This window comes from Astatotilapia calliptera, chromosome 6 (assembly GCF_900246225.1).
Source record: "Astatotilapia calliptera chromosome 6, fAstCal1.2, whole genome shotgun sequence".
NCBI lineage: Eukaryota > Metazoa > Chordata > Actinopteri > Cichliformes > Cichlidae > Astatotilapia > Astatotilapia calliptera.
In genome coordinates this window covers 38,034,660-38,057,453 of record NC_039307.1, presented here as the reverse complement: position 1 = coordinate 38,057,453, position 22,794 = coordinate 38,034,660, and the positions used below count along the sequence as shown (strand labels likewise).

Sequence of the window (22,794 nt, the reverse complement as noted above, 5' to 3'; positions counted from 1 at the left end):
TGGTACGTCCCAGATTGTACAACAACAAAATATCAATATCAACAACAAACATGTGTAACAAATTTCAGTTTGTTCATTATTTCGCTGGGGGGAAAGGGATTTAAATTAATATACTGAAACAGAAAACACACAAAAAGCATGAAACTGTATAAAAATCTTTCTGTCAAAGGTTTTTGATAATATTACTGTCGCGTGTATGTACAGTTTGTGCGTGACCACACACACACACGCTCAGTGAGTACGTTGGAACGTGATGACGTCGCATGTCTGTAGGTCGACGCAGGGTTAGTGGAGTTGTTTGGGCTGTGAGAGGAGAGATCCGTAGCTGGCAGTGCTGGGAGGGTTTCAATTGATGTTGTTGCTTCTGGGCCGCACGATTCCGTTGTCATTCGCCCAGAGTCACTACTTGCTGCCAATCCTCACTGTCGAGGCTCGTTGTAGCCAGATCCGTGTTAATAAAACTCAGAGCGATAGCCAGCATTACACACAGCACCGTCTTCGTGAGCTCAAGCAACCAAAATATAGGAACCATGCCCGAAAGGAGGCCCTTCGTACGGCTACCTACTGACGTTTACCCCGTCAACTATGGTTTGTCTTTGAAGCCTGACCTGATCGACTTCACGTTTGAAGGCAAGCTGGAGGCTTTGGTGGAGGTATGTTGACCACGACACCCCCGTAGATAAACAAATGGATTTATCTGTGCATGGCGGGGATCTCGTTATGTAATCTGACCAGCTAACGTTACCAGTTGCTAGCTAATTACGACAAATTGTTAGCCACTAGCCCACTAGCTGTCATTATTGCACGCGTTAGCTAATGTAAGCTGCAACGTGTTAAATGTTCTGACGGGCTCAATTTGTCCGAATTAAACCAGTGGATGAAAAAGAAACAACCACGTTATGTTTCTGTGACTAACAGTAAGCTGATCCGGACTAGCTAGCACAACAGTCCCGTGCCGCAGAGTTGCACTCTCATGTTAGCCTAGCTACCTGTTAGCCATCTGCCAGTGGCAGGCAGTGCGCTAAGTTGAGGAGCTTGGTGGATACCAGCGACGGTAACCTCTCGTAGTAACATCCCATTGCTTTTGAAGATGATACTTAATAATTGGCGATTCGCGAATTTGGTAGAGCGCTATCTAGCACCCAGCCAATACTCACTAGTGTTTGCTAAATCATGGCAACATCGTGTAGCCCCCTCCCACCCCAGTCCCACTAATACGGTTGAACTAGGTGAAGTTGTACATTAACACAAACCGTGAGGACAGTAAAATGACAAAGTTTTAAAAGTCCTTTCGGTACGTTTGCTACTGTATCTTGTGCTCACTTGTATCTATCGATAAAATGGCTGTACTTTGTAGACTGGATACTATGTAGGACGGAAAAAGCGACTCTGTTTGTTTAACTTGTGTATAAATGGTCCCATTGTCCAGACACCTGTTGGTTGAGTGTGCTAACACCTGCGCCTGGTTGTAAACAGTTACTTAACGCACATTTTCACAGCAATCAAGTCAGATCACAGACGCTGTCTAAACATGCACCATTTCCAAGATTAACCTTATATGCTTTATGATATGCTTACACCACTAATGGTAGTGTAAAGTGCTTCATTGTCAGGAAGAGTCATCTGTTAAAAAGATTAACAAGACACTGGCAAACCTTTGGTACAAAAGGGAACCTGGAAAAACAACACAACAAATGTTTACATGACGTAATAGCCAACCATTAATTGTGCGCAAATTCTATAAGGTGTTGTTGCAAAAGCGAAGCACAGGTACAGTTTTTTCCATGAAGAATCCTGGACAACTTGGGTTTTTATGCAAACTGATTAACTGTGACATGGTTTGCCCATTAAAATTAGACTCCAAATGCCTTTAAAGAGTTTGCTTTTTTTAAATTGGTAAAATGACCAGTTCAGATTTGGTAGACAAACAAACTTGTACACAAGTACTGTATACTCTCAGCTTCCATGTATCTTCAATAACATTGCCACAAACTGTGAATGTTTGTGGTTTTCCCTCTATGTTGGGGATTAACGTCTGCTTTTTGCACACAACTCAGAGTCCCCTAGTTGTGTTTTTGTTTTCATTTCCCTTCACTAACTATTGTTTCCCTTCAACGCTGTATTTTTTATCTGTACATTAGATTTGCTGTGTTTGCAATCTAAACAGGTTCAATTTGAATTCACAATCACTGGTACGGTTTGGTCCATTGATGTAGTTCCAAAATTAAACTTGAACTCTTCCTGATACTTGGATGCAGCTGCTGTGATTTACTGAAAATGTAGAAATTAAGGCACAGCAAAGAGTCTAAGTTGACGTGTTTTATGTCAATATTTACAGGTTACACAAGCTACAAATCAGATTGTGATGAACTGTGCTGACATCGACATCATCACAGCTTCCTTTGTACCACAGGGAGGAGAAGGTGGGGGTCAGACTCAGGGAAACCTTGTTTTTGCTTTTATAAATGGCATTGTTGTGAATAGCATTGTCGCTTCTAGCCATCTTATTTGATTTCAGGATTGAAAATTCTTAATAGCATCATTCCCCAAAGCCAACAGCATGAGTTCTCAACATGTTCTGATCTTCTTTTTAAAATTTGTCCCTTTTAGAAATTAATGCGACGGGATTTAACTACCAAAATGAGGATGAGAAAGTCACCCTTTCATTCCCTAGTGCTCTACAGAAAGGTAAGAAGAGACTGTTGGCTGTCCCTGCTTCTGAAGCAACCGTCTGTATGACTGTTAAGAACAACAAGGACGATCATGCAGATGATCATTACTGTTATTATTCACCTCCCCTGTGGTGATGGCTGTACAAACAGTGTGTCTCTCTCTGTGCACGTCACCCCAGGCTTCGGCACATTGAAGATCGACTTTGTCGGGGAGCTGAACGACAAAATGAAAGGATTCTATCGAAGTAAATATACATCTCCTACTGGAGAGATTCGCTATGCTGCTGTCACACAGTTTGAGGTGAGTGAGTGGCCTCAATGAAAAATACTTGAAGTTGTGTGTATTGCTTAACACTTTAGTTGCCTGTGTTGCAAAACAGAGGCATGCAAGTCATGTGGCTGTTTTTGCTATTCAGAGTGGTCTCTCACAGTTTGTTCTATTTGATACGCTCTAGTTTTGCTTGTCAGAAGTTGGCCAATTAAGCACAGACACTGACCAGGACACCTTTATCAGAACCTACTGTGCAGGAAATCAGGCTGTAATTTACATGCAGGCTTTTCTTCTGCAGCGGGTGCAGCTTGAGGATAAAGAGGATCTTTCTTTATACGGATGCATTTTGGCAGATTGTTTCTTTTTCACCTCAAAGTAAATGCTGTAAAAATGTCCTATACACTCAAAGTATGTTGTGCGTGCCAAGTTTTTCTGTATTTGCTTGTGATAATTTCTGCTAAACACAGTCACTGATCGAGTGAGACAACTATCGAAAAGCTCACTCAAGTGTGCTTTTCCTTGTTCTCATGTTGGGCTTAAGATTTTTCAGGAAGCAGTTCTTGCACCACTTACAGTAACTTAACAAGTTGTCATCAACTCTATTTTCTTCACTTCACATAACTCTCACCTGTTCCTCTGCATGTGAGTTCGTGAGGAGCTACACTCACAATTAAAGAGAAAGAAAAAGCTGAAAAAGTGAAAATTTTCACCCTCGGCTGAAGTGAAACAAGTGCAAAAAAAATCTATGCAGATCTAATTTCCTATTATTCAGCGTACCTATCTTGCTTCTGTTTGGATTTATTTTCAAAGAAATACTTATAGTGTATACGATATGCTTTAAGAAGATGGGATAGCTTAAGTAAAGGCCAGGGTCTCATTTGTGATTAAAATGATGACTCCAGTCAGCTGTTCACAAAAAGGGAGCAGTGAAAGTTGAGCTTGAGAGCGAAGTTCGACCACACTCGCTCAAATGCATCCATGCTTGTATACTTACGTCAGTCACTCCAACTGGCCAAGCTTGTTGGTTTGGGAAACATAGAACTGTCATTTATCTAAAAGAAGCATATGCCATAGGTATGTTTCTGTACATCAGGAAACAGGTTACATGACCACGCCAAAAATGTTCAGTTGAATTGTTTCCTGCTAAAAATAAGTGTAGGACTGTCACTCTGCAAAAATGAAGGCGTGTATAGATAATTATGTATGTTGGTTCAAGTTTCTATTTGTGACAGTTACTGGTAAACTTAATGTAAACATTAAGTGAAGTGAAGTCTGTTGCAGCTGGTGTCACACAAAAAGAGCAGAAGGTGGAATATGAGAGGCTGTGTGTGATCTGAAGGTAAACACAGCCTGGCCTCGTCTGGACCCAACACCTCGTCTCACAATCTGTCCTTTTCCCCTCTGCCCCTCACACCCCTGTTTCTCCAGGCCACGGATGCTCGCAGAGCTTTCCCCTGTTGGGATGAGCCAGCTATCAAAGCCACCTTTGACATCACTTTGATAGTTCCCAAGGACCGAGTAGCCTTGTCAAATATGGTACGTGTCATATGTCCACTCCTCCCTCCGAGGAAGTGACGACCCCACAGTGACCAAGTCACTCTCTGCTGCCAGGGTTCCTTTATGCATGTCTGTGTTTTCCCTCCTTTCTTTTCCCTCTCTTTTTTCTGTGTAGCTTACATAACAGAGGGCAGACAGTCACTGTGTACTCTTCCTCTGGCTAAATATGAACAGCTCTGTGTGAAGTCTAACTACTGTATACATACAGTTTTGTCACTATAAGGAAATTTTAGTAAGTATCATGTGTTTATTTTGTATACTGTTTTCTGCTATTTTAACTGATCGACTTTACAGCCTAAATGAATCAGACAGCATCATCTGGCTCTGATTATTTCAAACGCAGCGCCCCTCCAGGCTGACGCGGTCCATCTGGGCAGTGACCGTGAAGTTAAATTTGGCTCTTTCTGACAATTTAATACGAATGACATTAATGCACTCTTTCTTTAATAATGACATTTTTATGGCTTCTTTTAGTAGAAAGGATAAAAAATAGTTGTAAATGAATGGAAAGAAAAAGAAAGACAACTGTAATCATAGGACCCCGGATAATGGTATTAATTGAAAGACTAAAACTGTCATGCAATTATGAACTGCGCACAGACATAGGCTACTCCATCTCGGGACCTTTTTGTGTTACATGCCTGCTGCAGTTTATTTTCTGCTTTGACCTCTAAAGTTGTGAGAACAATGTTATTTCTGCAGTCGCTGTCAACTCTTTCAAAATGTGTCCTACTCAGTATTTATTTAAGACGATCGTTTATTTGTGAACTTGGCAATAGAGCAGAATAGAACAGATTAGAATAACCCTTTTTGTAGAGTGTTAGGGTTACTTTTGGGATAAACCAAAGGGTTTTGATTTATACAGTCAGTTACTCGTTGCTTCTATATTTTGTCAATCAGCTGGTTAAACGGAGTCATTTTCAGTACACACTTCAGCCATATTCACTTCTGAGAATATTTAGTTTTTTAATTTTGCATCGATCTTCTCTCCAGAATGTCATTGATCGAAAGCCACACCCAGATGATGAAAACCTTGTCGAAGTCAAGTTTGCCACCACGCCCATCATGTCCACATACCTTGTAGCTTTTGTCATTGGTGAATATGACTATGTGGAAAGCCAGTCATCAGATGGTGTAATGGTACGCGTCTATACACCGGTTGGAAAGGCTGAACAAGGGAAATTTGCCCTGGAGGTAAGGCTGTTGTTGAAACATACCACATTTACAGAGCTGAACCCAACCTGTCGCTTTATTCACTGCATAATTTCTTTACCTTGAAGTAAAAAGTTTGTCCGTAAGCAGAATGAGAAAACAGACAAATTAACCAGCGTTTATATGACGTGGATCTGCTGGATGGTTACTGACACAGAATCAAACACAAGTGCTTTTCCTTTTTATTTTCTTTCATCTTTTTATTGCAGGTTGCAACTAAGACCTTACCTTTCTACAATGACTACTTCAGCGTTCCTTATCCGCTGCCTAAAATTGATCTCATAGCTATTGCTGATTTCGCTGCTGGTGAGTAGCTCTAGGTTCTTACATGTGGAAGTTTGGAAATGGTTAAAGTCGAACTGAAACACTTTCTTCTTCCTCCCATTCAGGTGCCATGGAGAACTGGGGCCTTGTTACCTACAGGTAAGCTTTACAAAACACAATAAGATATTTTAACTTGGCTAAATTCAGAGTGAGTGTGTCCATAGTATTTATAATGAATAGGCATGTAATAATAGCATAACTACAAGCAGATAAAGTCTGTTTCCACCCAGGATATAATTTCTAGAGGCTGTGGCTCAGATGGGAGATTTTCCATCTCTCTGTTTTCTGTCATTGTAAATGTAATGTCTTTGGGTCTTGGGCTGTTAATTAGAATAAACAAGCACTTTGAAAATGTTTCTGTGAAGTCTATGAAATTGTGGTTTGCAGCCTGCTCTGACATTTATAAACTATGTGATTAAACATGAGTGTAATCAGGCTTTAACAGTTGTTAGACTCATTTTTCTTTATGGATGACGGCCCTAATGGCTTTTTAATTGCTTTGTGCTTAGCTGAATGTGCCACCACCTGTTAGGTATTCAGCTGCTATCTGATTTGCACAGAGCCGCATTCATCTAGCATCCTCAAATAGATTGAAGTGCCTTGATAAACTGCACAGAAGGCGATGGGACTGTAGAGAGATGAGCGAGGGCAAAGGTTGCAGACGAATCGTCGACCTTCAGCCGTCTTTGTATTAACCTCGAGTTTCTGCTGTTTTCAGGGAGACGGCATTGCTCATTGACCCGAAGAACTCCTGCTCATCCTCCAGGCAGTGGGTGGCACTGGTGGTTGGACATGAACTTGCCCACCAGTGGTTTGGAAATTTGGTCACCATGGTAAAAAAAAAAGCTATAAACTGACACCAGTTACACACACGCAGAACAGAAAATTATGTATTCCTGTTAAAAGCGTAACAAATGTAGTAATAACAAAACAAAAACACGAACTGTTTTATAAACTAAGTTGAAGAAGACAAAATGTAAATCTCTGGAGAAATCAGTCAATCTTATTTATTTGGTCTTAATCTCTAAACTGTCCTCAGGTGTTTGGTTACACAGTCCTTCAATTCACGGCATTAAGAAAATGTCTCGACGCTGCACTCTCCATAAGAATGTGAAACTCATATCAAGTATTTGATTTGTATCTCAAGATATTAGAAAAAGTAGTGCCTGACTTATTTTTTTGTCATGCTCTTTATGCATACTGTATAAATAGATATGCATATGACTTAAAATATCTGTATATGTAATGTGTTTATAATACATTAAGTCATTTTTACACCATTATATAATATTATCATTTATTTTTCTCATATCTTTATTGTAATTTTCTTTTATACAACAGAAAGCAGATATTTAATGAACATAGCTGTCACAATGATACAAAAAAATCTTGCAAGTAATAGGGACAGGATTCCCCCTTTTTTCATGAATAACCTCCGCCTCCACTCCGTATGTTCATCTATGGCTTCCAGATATTCAGAAAGTCCCGTTGTTTGCCCTTGGCAGTGTATATTAGTATGTGGTACTGAATCCAATACATATCCTATGTTTTAGAAAGTGACTGCTGTGTGAACGGTCAGGTCGCATTAAATCCGTCTTTTACGTCACTGACACAAGACAGACGCTAATTATCAGCGCCAGAGAAGCGCCGGAGAAGACATGGTGAACGCTTCCTGGCCATCCAGTGTAGATGTCAGTGAAACTGTTGGGAAGACAACGTGAACATTTTATTTGTACTGTATAATCTGCAGATTCTGACAGAAATCTGCAGCTATCCTTTGAAGCAGCGCTCCTCTAAAACAGTAATAAGGATCATTATTAGGTTATTTACATTATTATGTAAATAACAAAATAACTTAAAGCAAAATTGGGAAACATGAAGTCTGAAGTCTTTATATTAAGGGCCATCAGTCAAACAATACTGTTGCTCTGGGTCTAAACAGAGCGCGTTGTGTGTGACGTCTTCTTTTGCGCATGCGGGCGCTTTGAGCGTTCACACTAGAGCGCGTTTGCTGTCACATTTTATTTGTAGCGTGAACAAGCAGACAAAAAAATCGGATTTGATCAAAAAATCTGAATTGAGCATTAAGACCTGCAGTGTGAACGTAGCCTTACTCTTTCCAAGCCTGGAGAATCTGGAATTTCCTTCTTTCAGAGTCCCATGGAAGGTGCATCCATACTCCAACATAGTGCATTGGCTTTTCTGGCTTGAAGTAGTCCACAGTCTAGTAATTTGGTCTGCTTCTTTTATTGAGCTACGTACTACCCTGCTTGAGCTCTTCTTGTTACAGGTTGTGGTTATCTTCATTTTTACCTGCTCTAACGAAGGAATTTCCTATGATTGGTGGATAAATTGATAGATATCCAAACGTATGTTAGCCTTTAATGTAGGTAATGTAGCTTTGGGGTGCAGTTTGAAGATGATCGTTTTTAACTAGAGTTGCAACGATGTGAAGGAACTTTGTCCATAATGGGAAACAAACGAGTAAATGTTTCCTTTTTTACCTTTGGGAAACTCGTCGTGCTTCAGGAACGACTGTAATTTGTTTGGTTGTGCTCCGTTAGTTTTGAAGGACTTGGAGGACGGTCTCGTCTTAGTGCCTGTCTGTGTTTGTGTGCAGGAATGGTGGACCCATCTGTGGCTCAATGAGGGGTTTGCATCCTGGATTGAGTATCTGTGTGTGGACCACTGCTTCCCAGAATATGACATCTGGACTCAGTTTGTCTCGGCCGACTACACCCGCGCTCTGGATCTGGACGCGCTGGACAGCAGCCATCCCATAGAGGTGAGCTTTGAAATCCAAGATGTATGCAGGGAGTCACTTAAAAAACTTTTTGTCTCTTTGGAGGAAAAAAGTGATTTTATTGATACCATATCGCTAGGGTGTAAGCCCACCTTAACATCTGGATTTCACATTCACAACTCACATAATCTTTTCCAGGGCTCTAGACGAACTTTTTGCCATGGGCGTGCCGGTACGCCTAACTTTAAGAAGTTAGGCGTACCGGCACAAAAGTTAGGCGTACACAAATTTTATAATAATTGATATAATATAATGTGTTTTCTGGATACACTGTGCTTTTTCAGCATTCAAAGATTGATGCCACCGTGTCAGAGCACTGGCTATGAATTTCAGAAGGATCAGGCCTTAACAGAAAAGTGAGCAATAGTTCTTTTCCTATTACAGCTACATCCACGTCTGTCCTGCCTAGGCTGCTCACTAGGGCTGCGTATCATCACTGATTTCTATAATCCATTCGATTCTGGTTTTTAAAGTCCCGATTCGATTCAACTTGGCCTCAGACAGTCAGAAATATTATAATTCTGATCATTTATCAGTACTGACTTCCTCAGAATTGTGAACATCACAGCAGATGCCTTTGTGTGAAAGTAACTGAGAATAAAACACAGAAAAACATGAAGGAGATTTTCCTGGTCTGGCTTTTTATAGCAGATAACCTTAAAAATATTCTACAATGTTCTGCATATAAAGTTTAAATTTCTTCAGTATTGACCAACAGAAAAAACAGGCTTTCTTGTCCGAGGTCATTTAAGTGAAAAAGAAAAAGCGCTGTGAACAGCGGTAGACTGGTGGGTAATAAACCAATGAATAATACAGAAAACAGAGATTGGAGATGGAAACTGTTCTTGAAGTACAGAGAGAGAGAGCGAGCTAGCTGTGCATGAAGTGTGATTTTAATAGTCGTGGAAGCAAAATTCATGACGACATTGATCAAATGTGAAGCGCAGTTTGCTGCTTCTTTTGCTGCTGGCTCGGTGAATTTTGGTTGGAGAGACAAAACCTGCAGCTCAGAATCAGCGCAAAAAGACGTAAACACAGCGGACCGGACGCATCAGGATCGCTGAGCTCCGACAGCGTGTCCGTCTGCGGGCCGGCGGGTGAGAAAGCCAAGAAAGACAAAGTTGATCCTGATGCGTCGGTCTTTGTTTACGTCTTTGTGTGGAGTCCGTGTACCTGCTCTCATCTGCTGTTTGGTTGTTGAAATGGTTTTGTGAGCGTTAATCTGAGAATCTGGCGTTTCTGGCAAAACACAGTAATATTTAAAAGTCGATTCAGGATTTAATGAATTGATATCGCTTTATTCAAGCTACTCACCTCCCACTTCCACCTGCACTTTCAACTGGACCACGGCCAATCAGAGCGGTCCCGCCCCTTACTATCTCTGATTGGTTTAGTCCACGATAGGGGCAAAATGTGTGTCTGTTGTTGACCACAGGGAAGGTTGCAGATTTTTTTTTTTTTTTTTTTTTGCTACCCGAACAGTTGGTCGCACAGGTGCAACCAACTTTTTTTTTTTAGTCGCACCACTGAAAAATTTGGTCGCATTTGCGACCATATTGGTCGCACTCTAGAGCCCTGTTTTCTTAATTACTGAGTGTGTTGAAGGACAGATAAAATTAGATGTATTAAGGTCTGTGTGTGTTGCTGTGTATGGCCTTCTGTCAGCTTTGTAACACCCACTTATGGTTTTGTGTTTTGCTCTCAAGGTGAATGTGGGCCATCCATCAGAGGTCGATGAAATCTTTGATGCCATCTCCTACAGCAAAGGAGCATCTGTGATTCGCATGTTGCACAACTACATCGGAGATGAGGTTTGTTGTCTGATGTGGTATCTGTCGTCGTTTCCAGTCTGATGTTTAATATTTATGAATGTACTTGTCTTTCTCTTTCGTTGAAGGACTTTAGGAAAGGAATGAACGCCTATCTTTTGAAGTTCCAACATAAAAATGCATCAACAGGTGAGCGCACATGCAGGAAATACTTCCCCTTTACGTCAAGTTGTTGTGTGGAGTCACTCTTTTGACTTCTTCCTGTCTCCCACAGAGGACCTATGGGACTGTTTGGAACAGGCCAGTGGGAAACCCATTGCTGCAGTGATGGGCTCATGGACCAAGCAAATGGGCTTCCCCATAATAGCCGTCGACCAGGAACAGGTGAGCTGTCTAATCTGATTGTTTGACTCAGGTCATGCACTTATATTTGTTGAAGTTGATTTTGAAACTGGCCTAAACCAACACAGTGACATGAACACATTCATTCTACACCTACAGTTTTCTAGTTGAGCGTTTGGTTCTTTTCTGCTGTGACATTCATGCGTGCCTTGACTGTGATATTCATGATATTATTTTTAGCAAGGTGATGACTGCGTCCTCAAGATATCGCAGAAGAAGTTCTGTGCCAGTGGACCACATAATGGTGAGTGTTTGTCACGGACATGTCCAAAAAATGTGGATTTACCAAATCCATTAGATGCAGTGGTTAACAGATTCGGTTAGCAAGCGTAAGGTCACTGGTTCAATTCCAACCCCTTCAGGGTTGTGTCAGGAAGTGTATCTGGCTCAAAAATGTGCTGAATAAGAAAATGTGTAGCTGCCTGTTGTGGGAATCCCTTGTAACAAGGGAACAGCTGAAAGTAGCTAGCTAGCTAAATGTAGACCTAAGGTTGCTTTTTAATGAGCTAAAAAAAGAAAAACACTTTGAATCTAATCCTCCTGTGGTGACTCCATCATTTGTCTGCTGAACAGAAGAAAACTGCCCCAGCTGGATGGTCCCCATTAGTATTTGTACCAGTGAGGACCCCAAATGCACCAAGCTCAAGGTTCTGCTGGACAGACAGGAGACCACCATCACTCTGAATAGTGTTGGCCCAGACCAGTGGATCAAGGTGAGGTCCCTAAGCAATAATATCCTGCACTGAAAATGATGCCACCACCAAAACGGTAAAATACTTCAGCCAAAAAGTTACAACCCCAGATTTTGCAGCAGATGATACATGTTTACAGCCATGTGCAAAAAATCAGATTGGACCTCTGCCGGTTTCAGTCTTCATGACAAGTGTACAGGGGTTACCCTGCATTTTAGCTTCAATAACGCTTCAAAATAGGGGTGTGGCTACTTTGGCTAGCACATGGATCCTGACACAGTCTGCTAGATTTCTTTGGTAATTTAAGTTTTGTGGTGTTGGTATCATTTTAAGCATTTTAATGACAAATTCTATGATATACTCTGGGGTTGTTGTACTAATGGCCCATCTAAAAGTCTAATATTTTATCTTTACATAACCTTCTGTATACATATATAAAGATATCTGAAGCAGTAGTATTAATTTTCCTGTAGGCCAGAGTGCATTCCAAGATATGCGTAGTAAGACCTGAGTGAAGATGTCATTTGCGTTGTTTGTAAATTGCTCGATTGTGTCATTTCGACCCTTGCAACAGCTGCAGACTGAGTTTAAGAATTAATGAGAGAAGATGCGTCAGTCTGTCGTCTTTTCATTAAAAGTAACTTTTAAAGTTGAAATAAAGTTAACAGACTGAGCTCCTTATTGTCAGCTGGAAGGACGAGCTGTAAGCATCACAGAGTCAAATAACCCAGTTCACTCTCAAAGGAACAGGTTAAGCAGCTATATTTATTCTTTTGTGTGGTCATTAAAATAATGACCACGGTGTAAATTGGCAAGGACAACGATGGACTTGTTCAGCTGCTTATAAATGTGACTTGCAAATTAACAGTTCCTCGGGAAGTAAGCATGGTAAATGCTTTTAAATGGGTCAGTGCTTCACAGCTGATGCAAACAATATGTTGAAATCCCATTACTGCTAGATCTGACTATAGGTATCCAGTGCAGTTTAGAGTCAGTAGTGGAGAATAGTGATTGGAGGCCTGCTGTTCACTATTGTCTCATTTTTATTCACCTAAGAAATAATTCACTCATCACAGCAAGCTTATTGTTGATTATTCTCTTGATAGTGTGTTATTCTGATAGTGTGTAAGGCTCAGCACTCAGTGTAAAGGGTAAAAATGTTAAGAGCCCAAATTTCCCACAGTCTGACTCAGACTTGTCTTTCTGCTGTTTTCCAGATCAACCCCGGCACTGTGGGCTTCTATCGCATCCAGTACAGCTCGTCCATGCTGGAGAGTTTGCTCCCAGGCATCAGAGACCTCAGCCTGCAGCCTGTGGACCGACTGGGACTGCAGAATGACCTCTTCTCCCTTGTAAGCCACACACACAGCTGGGAAACAAAACAATTAAAGAATAGTATTTCCTTCATTTTGTTCACAGCAGAATGTAATTGGCTGCAAAGCTAACTGCTTGTGAATGTAGAAAGGAAATCCACTCCCTTCCAGAGTAAACAGCCACCTGATTTACAGTACAAGGGAGCAGGAAGAGTGAAGAGAAAATGTGGGACATGAACGTGGAAAAAAACAGATAGTCAAACAAGTACAACTGTTTCTTATTGGTAGATTTATGTATTCCACGATCTGAAATTATAATCAAAGAGTGGACCTGACTAATTGGGAATAATGAGCAGATCTAGCTAATGAAGCTTGTTTTTTCTGCTTTGTGTCTCTTTTTTAAAGCGGCGCATTTATTGTGTCTTTAATCAAGCTCAACAGTTTTCAGCTAGAAAGAGACAAAAGTGTTTTCTAATGACCGGTTTTGTAACACTGTCAACTTCTATTAGCAGCATGTCTCTGTATGCCTCCATCGATATTTAATTTAAAATTGTGAATGGCTTATGATGTATCTTTCTCTTAATTATTGTGAACACTTCTGAACACAATGTTTTTAGAGGTCAGTGACAGAAGCAGATTTTTCCAGAGCTACATGGCCCTCATGTTGAGCTTCTAGACACTAAAGCTGGTAAAAAGTAAATTTGTGATTGACTCTCGGTATCATCACCTTGAAGATAAATATAAATATCTCTGACCCTGGATTTAAATGAATACTGAGCTAATGTGTTGCATTACTGTAAATTTCACCACATTACTGGAAACTAATCAGTTTATGTTGCACTAAACCTAGTGCCTAGTACAGTATTTCCTACAACCTTTGAATAACATAATTAAACTTGAATTTGTTTGCGAGACATTTGACAAAAGCGTAACTTGAGCAGCACCGCATGTTTAAAAACTGCAAAATGCACAAAGGTCGACAGATCGTCACTTCCCGAGCAGTCCTTACTTTGAATAACATTACAGCCTCCTGGTTTTTAAACATCTTTCTCCACCTCTGAGTCCCACGTTACCATTTTTCTCTCTTTGGGAAATCCAGCAGCTATACATTTAGCTAGCAGATTCCTTTTTTGGCAACTTGCATAGAAACATTGTCTGTTTGGTATTTGTTGAGCAAAATGAAATGACCTGCTATCTAAGATATTATTCTGTTTGTGCTCACGAAAAGTGCTTTTTAGATGGATCAGCTCACAGAGATGTGTTGAAGCTATAAGCTGGCCTTGGGATGTCATTACTTTCCTATTACTGAGCCAGTATCACCATGTTGTTACTGGGAGCAACACCAGGCTGCAAAATGAACTCTTTGATAGTAATATACATTAATCTGGCTATGAGATCTAAATAGTCATTACTGAAGGTGCTGGAACCTGGTTCCAGATTCTTCTGGCCCACTTTAACTCCCAGCTATCACATTTTATGTGATTTGATTCCAAGCTGACTTGGTTTTGTTGTAACAAGTTAAACGCACTGGCAAACTCTTCATTCGTCCTCTGCTTCCTTCCCACTGGCTCAACACAAAGTGGTTTTGGATTCATATCAGACCTTTATGCTTCCTTCTTTACTCCTACACAATCTGCAGCTTTATCAAAGGATTGGAATTTTCCTGAACTTTATTGCAGGCAAATTAGATGTTGACACTGTGTGATAGGAGTAATGTTCACAAGATCAAACGGCGGCTAATCATAAACCTGTTCAGTTGTTCTGCTTTGAAAGCGAACAACTCAACAGGTTTTGTGCGTCTTCATTAAACTAAAACTTATTGTTTTGCACGTTAAAAACAAGCTCATGTGGACGTGATGGCCATATGGTGACAAAAAGTGCTCGTTTGTTCATATCTCTTCTCTTTTTGGAAACATATTCTAACCCTGAGCTCAAACATGTAACACACAGCCACTTTACTGGAAAAGCATTTCTTCTGACCCTGAGGCAGTTCAGGAAATGGATCCACGTTTCTTAGAAAAAAATCCATTCTTCGTTTTCTATGAAATGCTTTATTGTTAGTGTTAGTACCATTGTTGCACAGCTTTTCCTTTGCACCTGCAGTTTGAGACTTCAAATGTGGTTATAAAGTAAATTTTCGTACAGAAACCTTTCACCTTGAAAAACTATAACATCCACCATGAAGCACAAGGCTTTCATCCTGCCGGGATGTTTTCGTTTCTAATTGATTTGTGGCCTCAGTCTCGTGCAGGGATGATCAGCACAGTGGAGGTGCTGAAGCTGATGGAAGCCTTTGTCAATGAGCCCAACTACACAGTGTGGAGTGACCTGAGCTGCAACCTGGGAGTGTTGTCTTCTCTGCTGTCCCACACCGACTTCCACGAGGAAATCCAGGAGTTCATCCGGGACCTCTTTACTCCCATTGGCCTCAAGCTCGGCTGGGACAGTAAACCGGGGGAAGGTGAGAAGGCGTTGTAGAGAGATTGCATTCAAGGTGTTCACATCTTCCTTAGAGCCGCTCCATTCCTTTCTTGTTATTAATATTAAAATTGAGAGTAGTCTTGTGCAGGAGGAATGTAGAGAGTAGGAAAGTAAAATATTTGACCTTTATTTTCAAACTTGAAAATGTTTTGGTACAAAATAGCAGTAGAAAAAAAAGCTTTTCTTTTTTTTAGGCCATGAGAGAAGCTACCCTGTTATCAGATGAGCTTTTCGGTTACTTGAACTGAACCATATATAACTCGGAACTGTTTGTTTCCACTGTTTCTGCTTTGGAGACAGGTCGGATAAGATGACTGACTGAAATTAGTGTGAAAAAGCTCTGTCCATGAGTAATGGAGTAACCTAAGGGCTATTTTTGTGTGCTACAGGTCACCTGGATGCTCTGTTGAGAAGCCTGGTTCTGGGGAAACTGGGTAAGGCAGGACACAAACCCACACTGGAAGAGGCCCGGCGGAGATTCAAGGATCACGTGGATGGCAAGCAGGTTTTACCTGCGGACCTGAGAAGTCCGGTAAGCTGAGCTTGTGCAGGCACTTTGGCAACGAACAGTGTCAGATGGTATTCACACTGATCAGTATGTTTTGCTTCAATTTGCTAAAAAATAAATCAGATTAATAAAACAAAAAAGTTCCGATTTTAAAATGTGGACATTAGGCTGCAGTCGGGTCTTGCTTGAGCTGAAGATCTTCTTCCACCATTATTTTCTCTTTTTTTAGTATGTTAGGCTTGTTTACTCAGTGAAATAGCCTGCGGACACACACTATGTAAGTCTGTAGTAGTTGGCAGTTCCAGTCAGTCATTTGCACACTGACTGTGGCAAGAACTAGTGAAAAACCCTAAATCTATCTATAAATGAGCCTTCCTGTGTTTTTGTAGTTCATATGTTGTGCTTATATCTAACTCCATATTATGCTGACTCTACTAGAATAACTATTTGACAGTTCAACTTTGAGCCTTATTTATCTCATACTGAGCGTTGGTGCGGCCCCTCAGAGCTCTATATTATGAAGGAAACTCAACACAGATGCGCTGTCTTTGAGCGAGTGAGCTCGACAAAACCTAAAACCCATTTGGAGATGATGGTTATCAACAAGCTGTTAAGAAGAGCTTCATAATTCAGGCTCTCTGCGCCTCGTATTAAAAGGGGCTTTTGTTATTTTAAAGTCTGTAACTCTGGAAATCTCTTTAGCTTGGTATGGCTTAACAACTTGGGCAAATAAAAGGTATCCCCCAGCAGAGAAGCTATATGCTACTTAAACATGCATATATTACATTTTTGAAACACATGTTTTTATACTTTATGTTAATCTGCTGCTGTCTCTTACACATTAGGCATTATAGCAGAACATACACAGAGAAAACTGTCAACCAATAAAATAAATGTACTTGAAACATGCTGTAAATCAAAGAATTAGTGAAACTGGGCTCTTCCAGCCAACTTTGAACTGAAACTCTGAACATAACTTGCTCCTAACAAGGTTACATGTTCAGCATAAGTTACCATGAGGATTTAACCAGGTAAAAACAGAGCCGCTCTCCTCACACAGACAACTGGCTTTAATCTGGTTTTATAGTGCACTCCCCAGCATGTCAGCATGAAACGAGCAGTCTTAATTTTAGTCCACAGTGCTCATGATGACCTTTTATTAGCAACGTCTATTCTCTGTGACATCATACAGAGCCAACGGTATTTAAAAAAAACGCTGTTTGTCGTGAGCATGCACTGTACATATAAAGCATCTTACAGTACAGGAGGTGTGTTCTGTAAGGAGAGGAAAACGGTATGTTTGACCTCCAAGACGACGCCACTGTCACTGGCGAGGTTTGATTGTGAAGATTTGGGTAGAATTTCAATAAAGTGCTGGTCACATGACCTTAGGTCACCTGATCTTTGGTAAAAACGTCACTTTATAAGGGGTAAGATTGTAGGTGCTTATCTCAGACGGGATCAGAAGCTTTCATTTGATTGAAAGTGATTAGAAGATACATGCCGATGGGAAAAAACCTTGAAGGTCCAACAAAATACAGTATAGCAGCATCACCATACTACAGTGTAATTCAGTTAAACGTTATTAAAGGATAATGTCGAAGCATCTTTTTGCCCACAGGTGTATCTAACAGTATTGAAGCATGGAGATAGTGCTACACTGGACACGATGCTGAAGGTAAAACTACATCATGTCTCCATCTTACACTGTGAAGCTTTGAGTGACGTACTCTGTGTCATTTAGCACCAATAATTCCAAAGGAGTTGGATCTGAGTGACTGTAGTTGGGTACTCACGGTCACATTGTGTCTTTGTCACTACTCCCTCAGCTCCACAAGCAAGCAGACATGCAAGAGGAGAAGAATCGAATCGAGCGAGTTCTCGGAGCCATCTCTGCCCCTGATCTCATCCAGAAAGTGCTCAACTTTGCCCTCTCGGTACATAAGACCGTTTAATTGCCGGCTCTCAAGCGTAGTTTTATTTCTCAGGATACAGGAAAAGAAAGGAATGGCGTTTACTTGCAATCATGGTCAAATAAAAAGACCCAGGGGTGTTTTTATTCTGCAAGCTTTTTCGTATGTAACCCTGAGTCGTGTTTTTAGTGTGACTCAACTTATAGATTAGAGTGAGTAAAATTTGGAGTATTGGCTTTAGAAAAGTGTTGCATTTGGCTTTAAGTCCCTGTCAGTGCTGAAGTTACTGTCAGCTCAAAACTAAAGGACGTTACAGTTAAAGCTGCTTTACATGAAAACTGACGGTGGACCGATAAAATTGGATGTTGTGCTTTCTTGTTACAGCTTTAAAGGAGTTGTAGAAAAGTCTGATGATTCTCCAGCTGCAGTGTGATGGAGGCCAACAGGGCTTCTGTCAAATACCACAGCAGCTAATTTAGTTCTCTCTGCATGTTCCCGTCCCAACAGGAAGACGTTCGTCCCCAGGACACGGTTTCAGTAATCGGGGGAGTGGCAGGAAGCAGTAAACAAGGACGGAAAGCTGCCTGGAAGTTTGTCAAGGATAACTGGGAGGAACTTTATAACCGCTACCAGGGAGGATTTCTCATATCAAGGCTTATCAAGGTAGAGAAAGGGCCTGAGGTTTACAGTTTCCTGAGGTTTTCTGGTTATTTCACTGTAAAATACACACACACGCGTGTCTATGCTTTTATGTTTTATTTCATAACTTGGAGTTTGTGTTCGGTCAGGCTACAAATATTTGAATCAGAATCAAAATGTCTTTATTGTCATTGTCACAGGTACAACAAAATTAAAAATGACATCCGTTTTATTTGTTTGTAGTCTGCTCACGTTTGTCTTATTCGTGTGTCTTTGCAGCTCACAGTCGATGGATTTGCTATTGATAAAATGGCTGTGGAAGTCAAGGTGAGCGCTCCCTCTTGTGGGATTTAATTAAATTATATTAATTTTCCAAGTTAGGAAATGAATGGTACAGGGAATGGTTCTTGTGCATTGCTTTTCTACTCAAAGTGTTTTAGCTGTACTTCTACTGTGTGGTGAAATAAACAAAGAGAAAAAAACCCAACAGGATGGATGATTGGATCCTTGCCGCTGATGACCAATCCAGCGTTTTAGGTTAGACTTTGACCCAAAAAGGCTGATAGGTGATTAAAATATTAAATTCCTGTCCTGAAGTCAGGGTCTGTGGCTCTGAGTATCAGGCAAAAATTCAGATTTTGAGAAAACAGTGTGGGTTACTCCATGTGATATTTCCCACCCCATCATATTTCCATCTAACTTTAACAAACAAAGCATCCTTTGGTGTCTTTGGTAGTTGCTTATTAGTTGCTTATTTGCTCTAAGTGGAATTGTAGTTGAAATCGATGCACGCCCACTTCACTCTGCCAGCTGCTACTTTACTCGTTGCCTGCTTGTCTCTGCCTGTTTGCCCTGAGCAACTTCAACCCTACTGCTACGAATACACAAGCATTTTCCCAGTCCAGATTTCTAAATGAGGAAACTGGAAGTCTTATGGAAAATGTTGGCACATGAGAGAAATGCAGATAGAATTCCAAAAGGAGGTTGTAAAAGTGGTTCATGAAGAAATCGAAACTCCACTTTATATACAATGTTATTCTTTGTAGGAGGTTCTGTTCTGCTTTATTATCTAGATTCTGCAGTGTGATTGTAAATTCAGTTTATTCATCTGATGTGGTGTTATTGTTACTGATATGATGCAACAGGGGGTTTAAGGGTTTCCTTCCTTTCTGTCCCTGCAGAGTTTCTTTGAGAGTCACCCGGCGCCAGCGGCCGAGCGTACCGTGCAGCAGTGCTGTGAGAACATCCTCCTCAATGCCGCCTGGCTTAAGCGTGACGCAGAAGACATCCACCAGTATCTACTCCAGCGCAAAGCACCCCCTGTCTGAACTACCAACCCTGTCGCCCCCACTCCCTACCCCCACCCCCAACTACAGACCAGAACGGGAGACCAGAGGGTACTTTGCAGCAGGCTTCATTTCTCTAAAGAAACTGCAAGAAACAAGAAGACAAAGCCAAGAATTGAACAGTGTGTTGGAAACACAGACTCTTTTTACGTTAACAAGCAAAATTCTGTTTAGACAGACCAGGAATGTAGTTTTATCCCCATTCTGCCCATCAGCAGATGACCCATCTGTTAGTCAGCACGCAAGTTTTAAGTCTCGCAAGCACCTCGACCCTCGAAATGATCGCCAACCCTGCTAACGGTCACATGACCAGCCCGTAAACACCCCTTTATCCACTTTGGCTCGTAGCTGAGAAAACTGTGAACCCTGTCCTCCTCTTTCCTGCTGTCGGCCATTCTGAATGCATGAAGTGTCTGAGGTTTGTTTTTTCTTCTTTTTCCTCCCTGCATTTGCTGCTTTAATTATACCACTTAGTCCTCCTTGCTGTGATACTTTCCCACATCCTTGTTTCTCTCACACGTTCCTCCTGGTCTTCCTTCACTTTTGGGCGCTGTGATTGGGTAAACTAAAAAAAACAACCTGGGCAGAATGGGGTTAATAACCATAGTGTGTGTTGTAGTTTCCAACAGCACTGATTCTACATTGCTAATAAATGGTTAGGACGAGGTGAGCAACGCTAGCATGGTACTACATTATAAATTGTATAATGCAAGCATTATTTTATTTTTAAGTTGTTTTGTTTTTGTTGCCAGTATTCCTAGCAAAGAATTAAATGGAAAGGTTCATGGATACCTGTTTCCACTCCCCCAGGAAGAAAAAACAAACAAACCTCAAGCTTGTTTGTGTTGAGCAGAGGTTGTGTAGTTAAAATCATCCAGATTCTTTATCCTTCTCCCACAATGAAATGACGGTCCAGGCGTGTTTTTATAAAAGCGATGCAGTTATATATTTAAATGTTGCGATAATCCTGTTATGTGAGGACAAGGAAAGAAAAAGATCACAACACTACTTACCGGGGCCTTTTCTTTCTGAAGTAAAATCCTGAAACGCCTCTCCGTAGGGTTGAGAATCCAGCAAGACCCAGTTCGGACTTTTGCGGGCACGACACATCGACGTTGACCCTGCCGTCGACCTCGGAAGCCTTAAACCGGTTTTGCAGTAAATATTCAGCACTGAAGCGGTGATCATAGGGGACTTCCTCATAAACATCAAATGGATCTAATGTGACAGATTACACAGACTTGTTGAACGAGTATATCTATTATAGAATTTACAATTTGATGTGTTTTTTTGGAAACATACCAACGAGTCGTCTAACCTGTTGTCGAGACCCCGCCCCCTCCCTTGGAACATTTGTTGTTTTTTGGGTTTTTTTTGTTTTGTTTTGGGGTTTTTGTTAAAAAATACAGTTGGTGTTCATTAAAGTGGAAAAGGATTATAAAAACTAATGATGTGAAATCAGTACATGTTGAGTTTTATGAGTGAGGGGGTGAGTGTACGTAAGAATATCATTTTTACCTCGTGCAGCTCCTGTTCCTGTTAACCCTAGCCAGTTTTTTCTTTTCTTTCCTAGTTTGAATTTATAGTATTGTATCAAATCAAACGCACTGAATAATTAATTTCCTTTTTTGAAAAGGGGGCCGTTTAAAAAGGGGACTGCCTGAATGTGTGTGCCTGCTCACAATGTGGCGGAGCATCTTTCTTGAGCACAACTCAAACATGTGTCGCTGAAGTCATTTGTCACAGGAAATTAAAGAGAAAACATATATACAAAAATGAAACATGTCCAGCTTTGGATGATCCAGGGAGCTGTCAGTTCACTGGTAACTCAAGCTGAAATATGAGAATTGCTTTCCAAATTTTACTCAGGTGCTCAGCAATAGATCTGCAAAATCTGAAGCCGGTGGTTTGAACAGATACTTTTCAACTTACGAGTAAGCTTGTTTCTTAGAAGCAAATTACAACCAGACAACGAATGCACACCAACTGCTTAACTCCCTGAAACTAGATTTATTAAAGGTTAATTCTGATAGAAAGTTAAAATCACATTTTGGTTTTTAGTAAAAAAATACCTGTGTTCTCTGAACATGCAGATGTTTAAATTACTCTGATTGTAGTTGAACATGAGGAGCAAATGTAAATATACAGTTTATTAAAGTAACTGGTGTCTGTCCATTAAGGACAATGTTCAGGGGCTTTTACAAAAAAAGGCTTTCTGGGAAGCTTATTGTAACATTCATCATTCATCAGCAGAGCTTGGTTATCATCCAGGCACTAGAAACCTAAATGACAAAAGGACGTATGATGGCAAAGCCGCGAGATACAGAGGTAGAGCAATATGGGATAGAGACTAGCAGAGTAGAGCCTATACATAGCTGTTCTACATTTTTATGGCATTTTAAACTATATTAATATTGTCTGCATATTTTAAGCCCTTTGGCATCAAGGTTGAAAGGTTGTACACTATTCAAAAGCACCAGACCTACTGAGTCTCAGTGCAAAGCATTTTAAGTGTCTTCCACTTACCTAGTCATAGGGTGAAAGGCAGGGTACACCCCAGACAAGCTGCAACTGCATCGCAGGGCTGACAGATATTTAACCGCTGGTGCTGATTACTGCACCACTGTACCAGCCTTTTTATTTGCAAATTTATTCTTTCAGTTTTTTTCAGTTTCTTAAATTTCTATACTCTCTGTTTTCCATACTTATGGCTGTGGGTCATTATCCCATATAGCATAAAAGAAATACACCCTATGTGTTTAATATGTTTAAGGAAAAAGAATATATTGCATATGTATGGCCTTAAAGTGACCTAAAGCACTACCTGAAATAAAAATGAGTAATTTAATCTGGCCTCATTATCTGTTTGTCATTCAGCTGAGTCCCAGTTTA

General features: G+C 40.7%; 1 protein-coding gene across 2 annotated transcripts; it reads left to right on the top strand.

Moving 5' to 3' along the window:
* The first annotated feature begins 354 nt into the window (after positions 1 to 354).
* Positions 355 to 22,750, top strand: npepps (aminopeptidase puromycin sensitive). 2 transcript variants are annotated; one of them, XM_026172085.1, is made up of 23 exons: positions 355 to 653; positions 2,339 to 2,423; positions 2,611 to 2,688; positions 2,852 to 2,973; positions 4,372 to 4,479; positions 5,494 to 5,694; positions 5,922 to 6,018; positions 6,102 to 6,135; positions 6,755 to 6,869; positions 8,657 to 8,821; positions 10,546 to 10,650; positions 10,737 to 10,797; positions 10,883 to 10,992; positions 11,191 to 11,254; positions 11,584 to 11,723; positions 12,920 to 13,054; positions 15,257 to 15,476; positions 15,886 to 16,028; positions 17,626 to 17,682; positions 17,834 to 17,941; positions 18,425 to 18,580; positions 18,836 to 18,883; positions 19,738 to 21,363. In XM_026172085.1, the coding sequence occupies exons 1-23, from the start codon at positions 531 to 533 to the stop codon at positions 19,882 to 19,884; spliced, it is 2,622 nt and encodes an 873-aa protein (XP_026027870.1). In that variant the 5' UTR covers positions 355 to 530; the 3' UTR covers positions 19,885 to 21,363. The 2 variants fall into 2 exon arrangements, with proteins under 2 accessions (XP_026027870.1, XP_026027869.1); XM_026172084.1 differs by having other exon boundaries at positions 457 to 653; positions 11,587 to 11,723; positions 19,738 to 22,750.
* Positions 22,751 to 22,794: the final 44 nt, after the last annotated feature.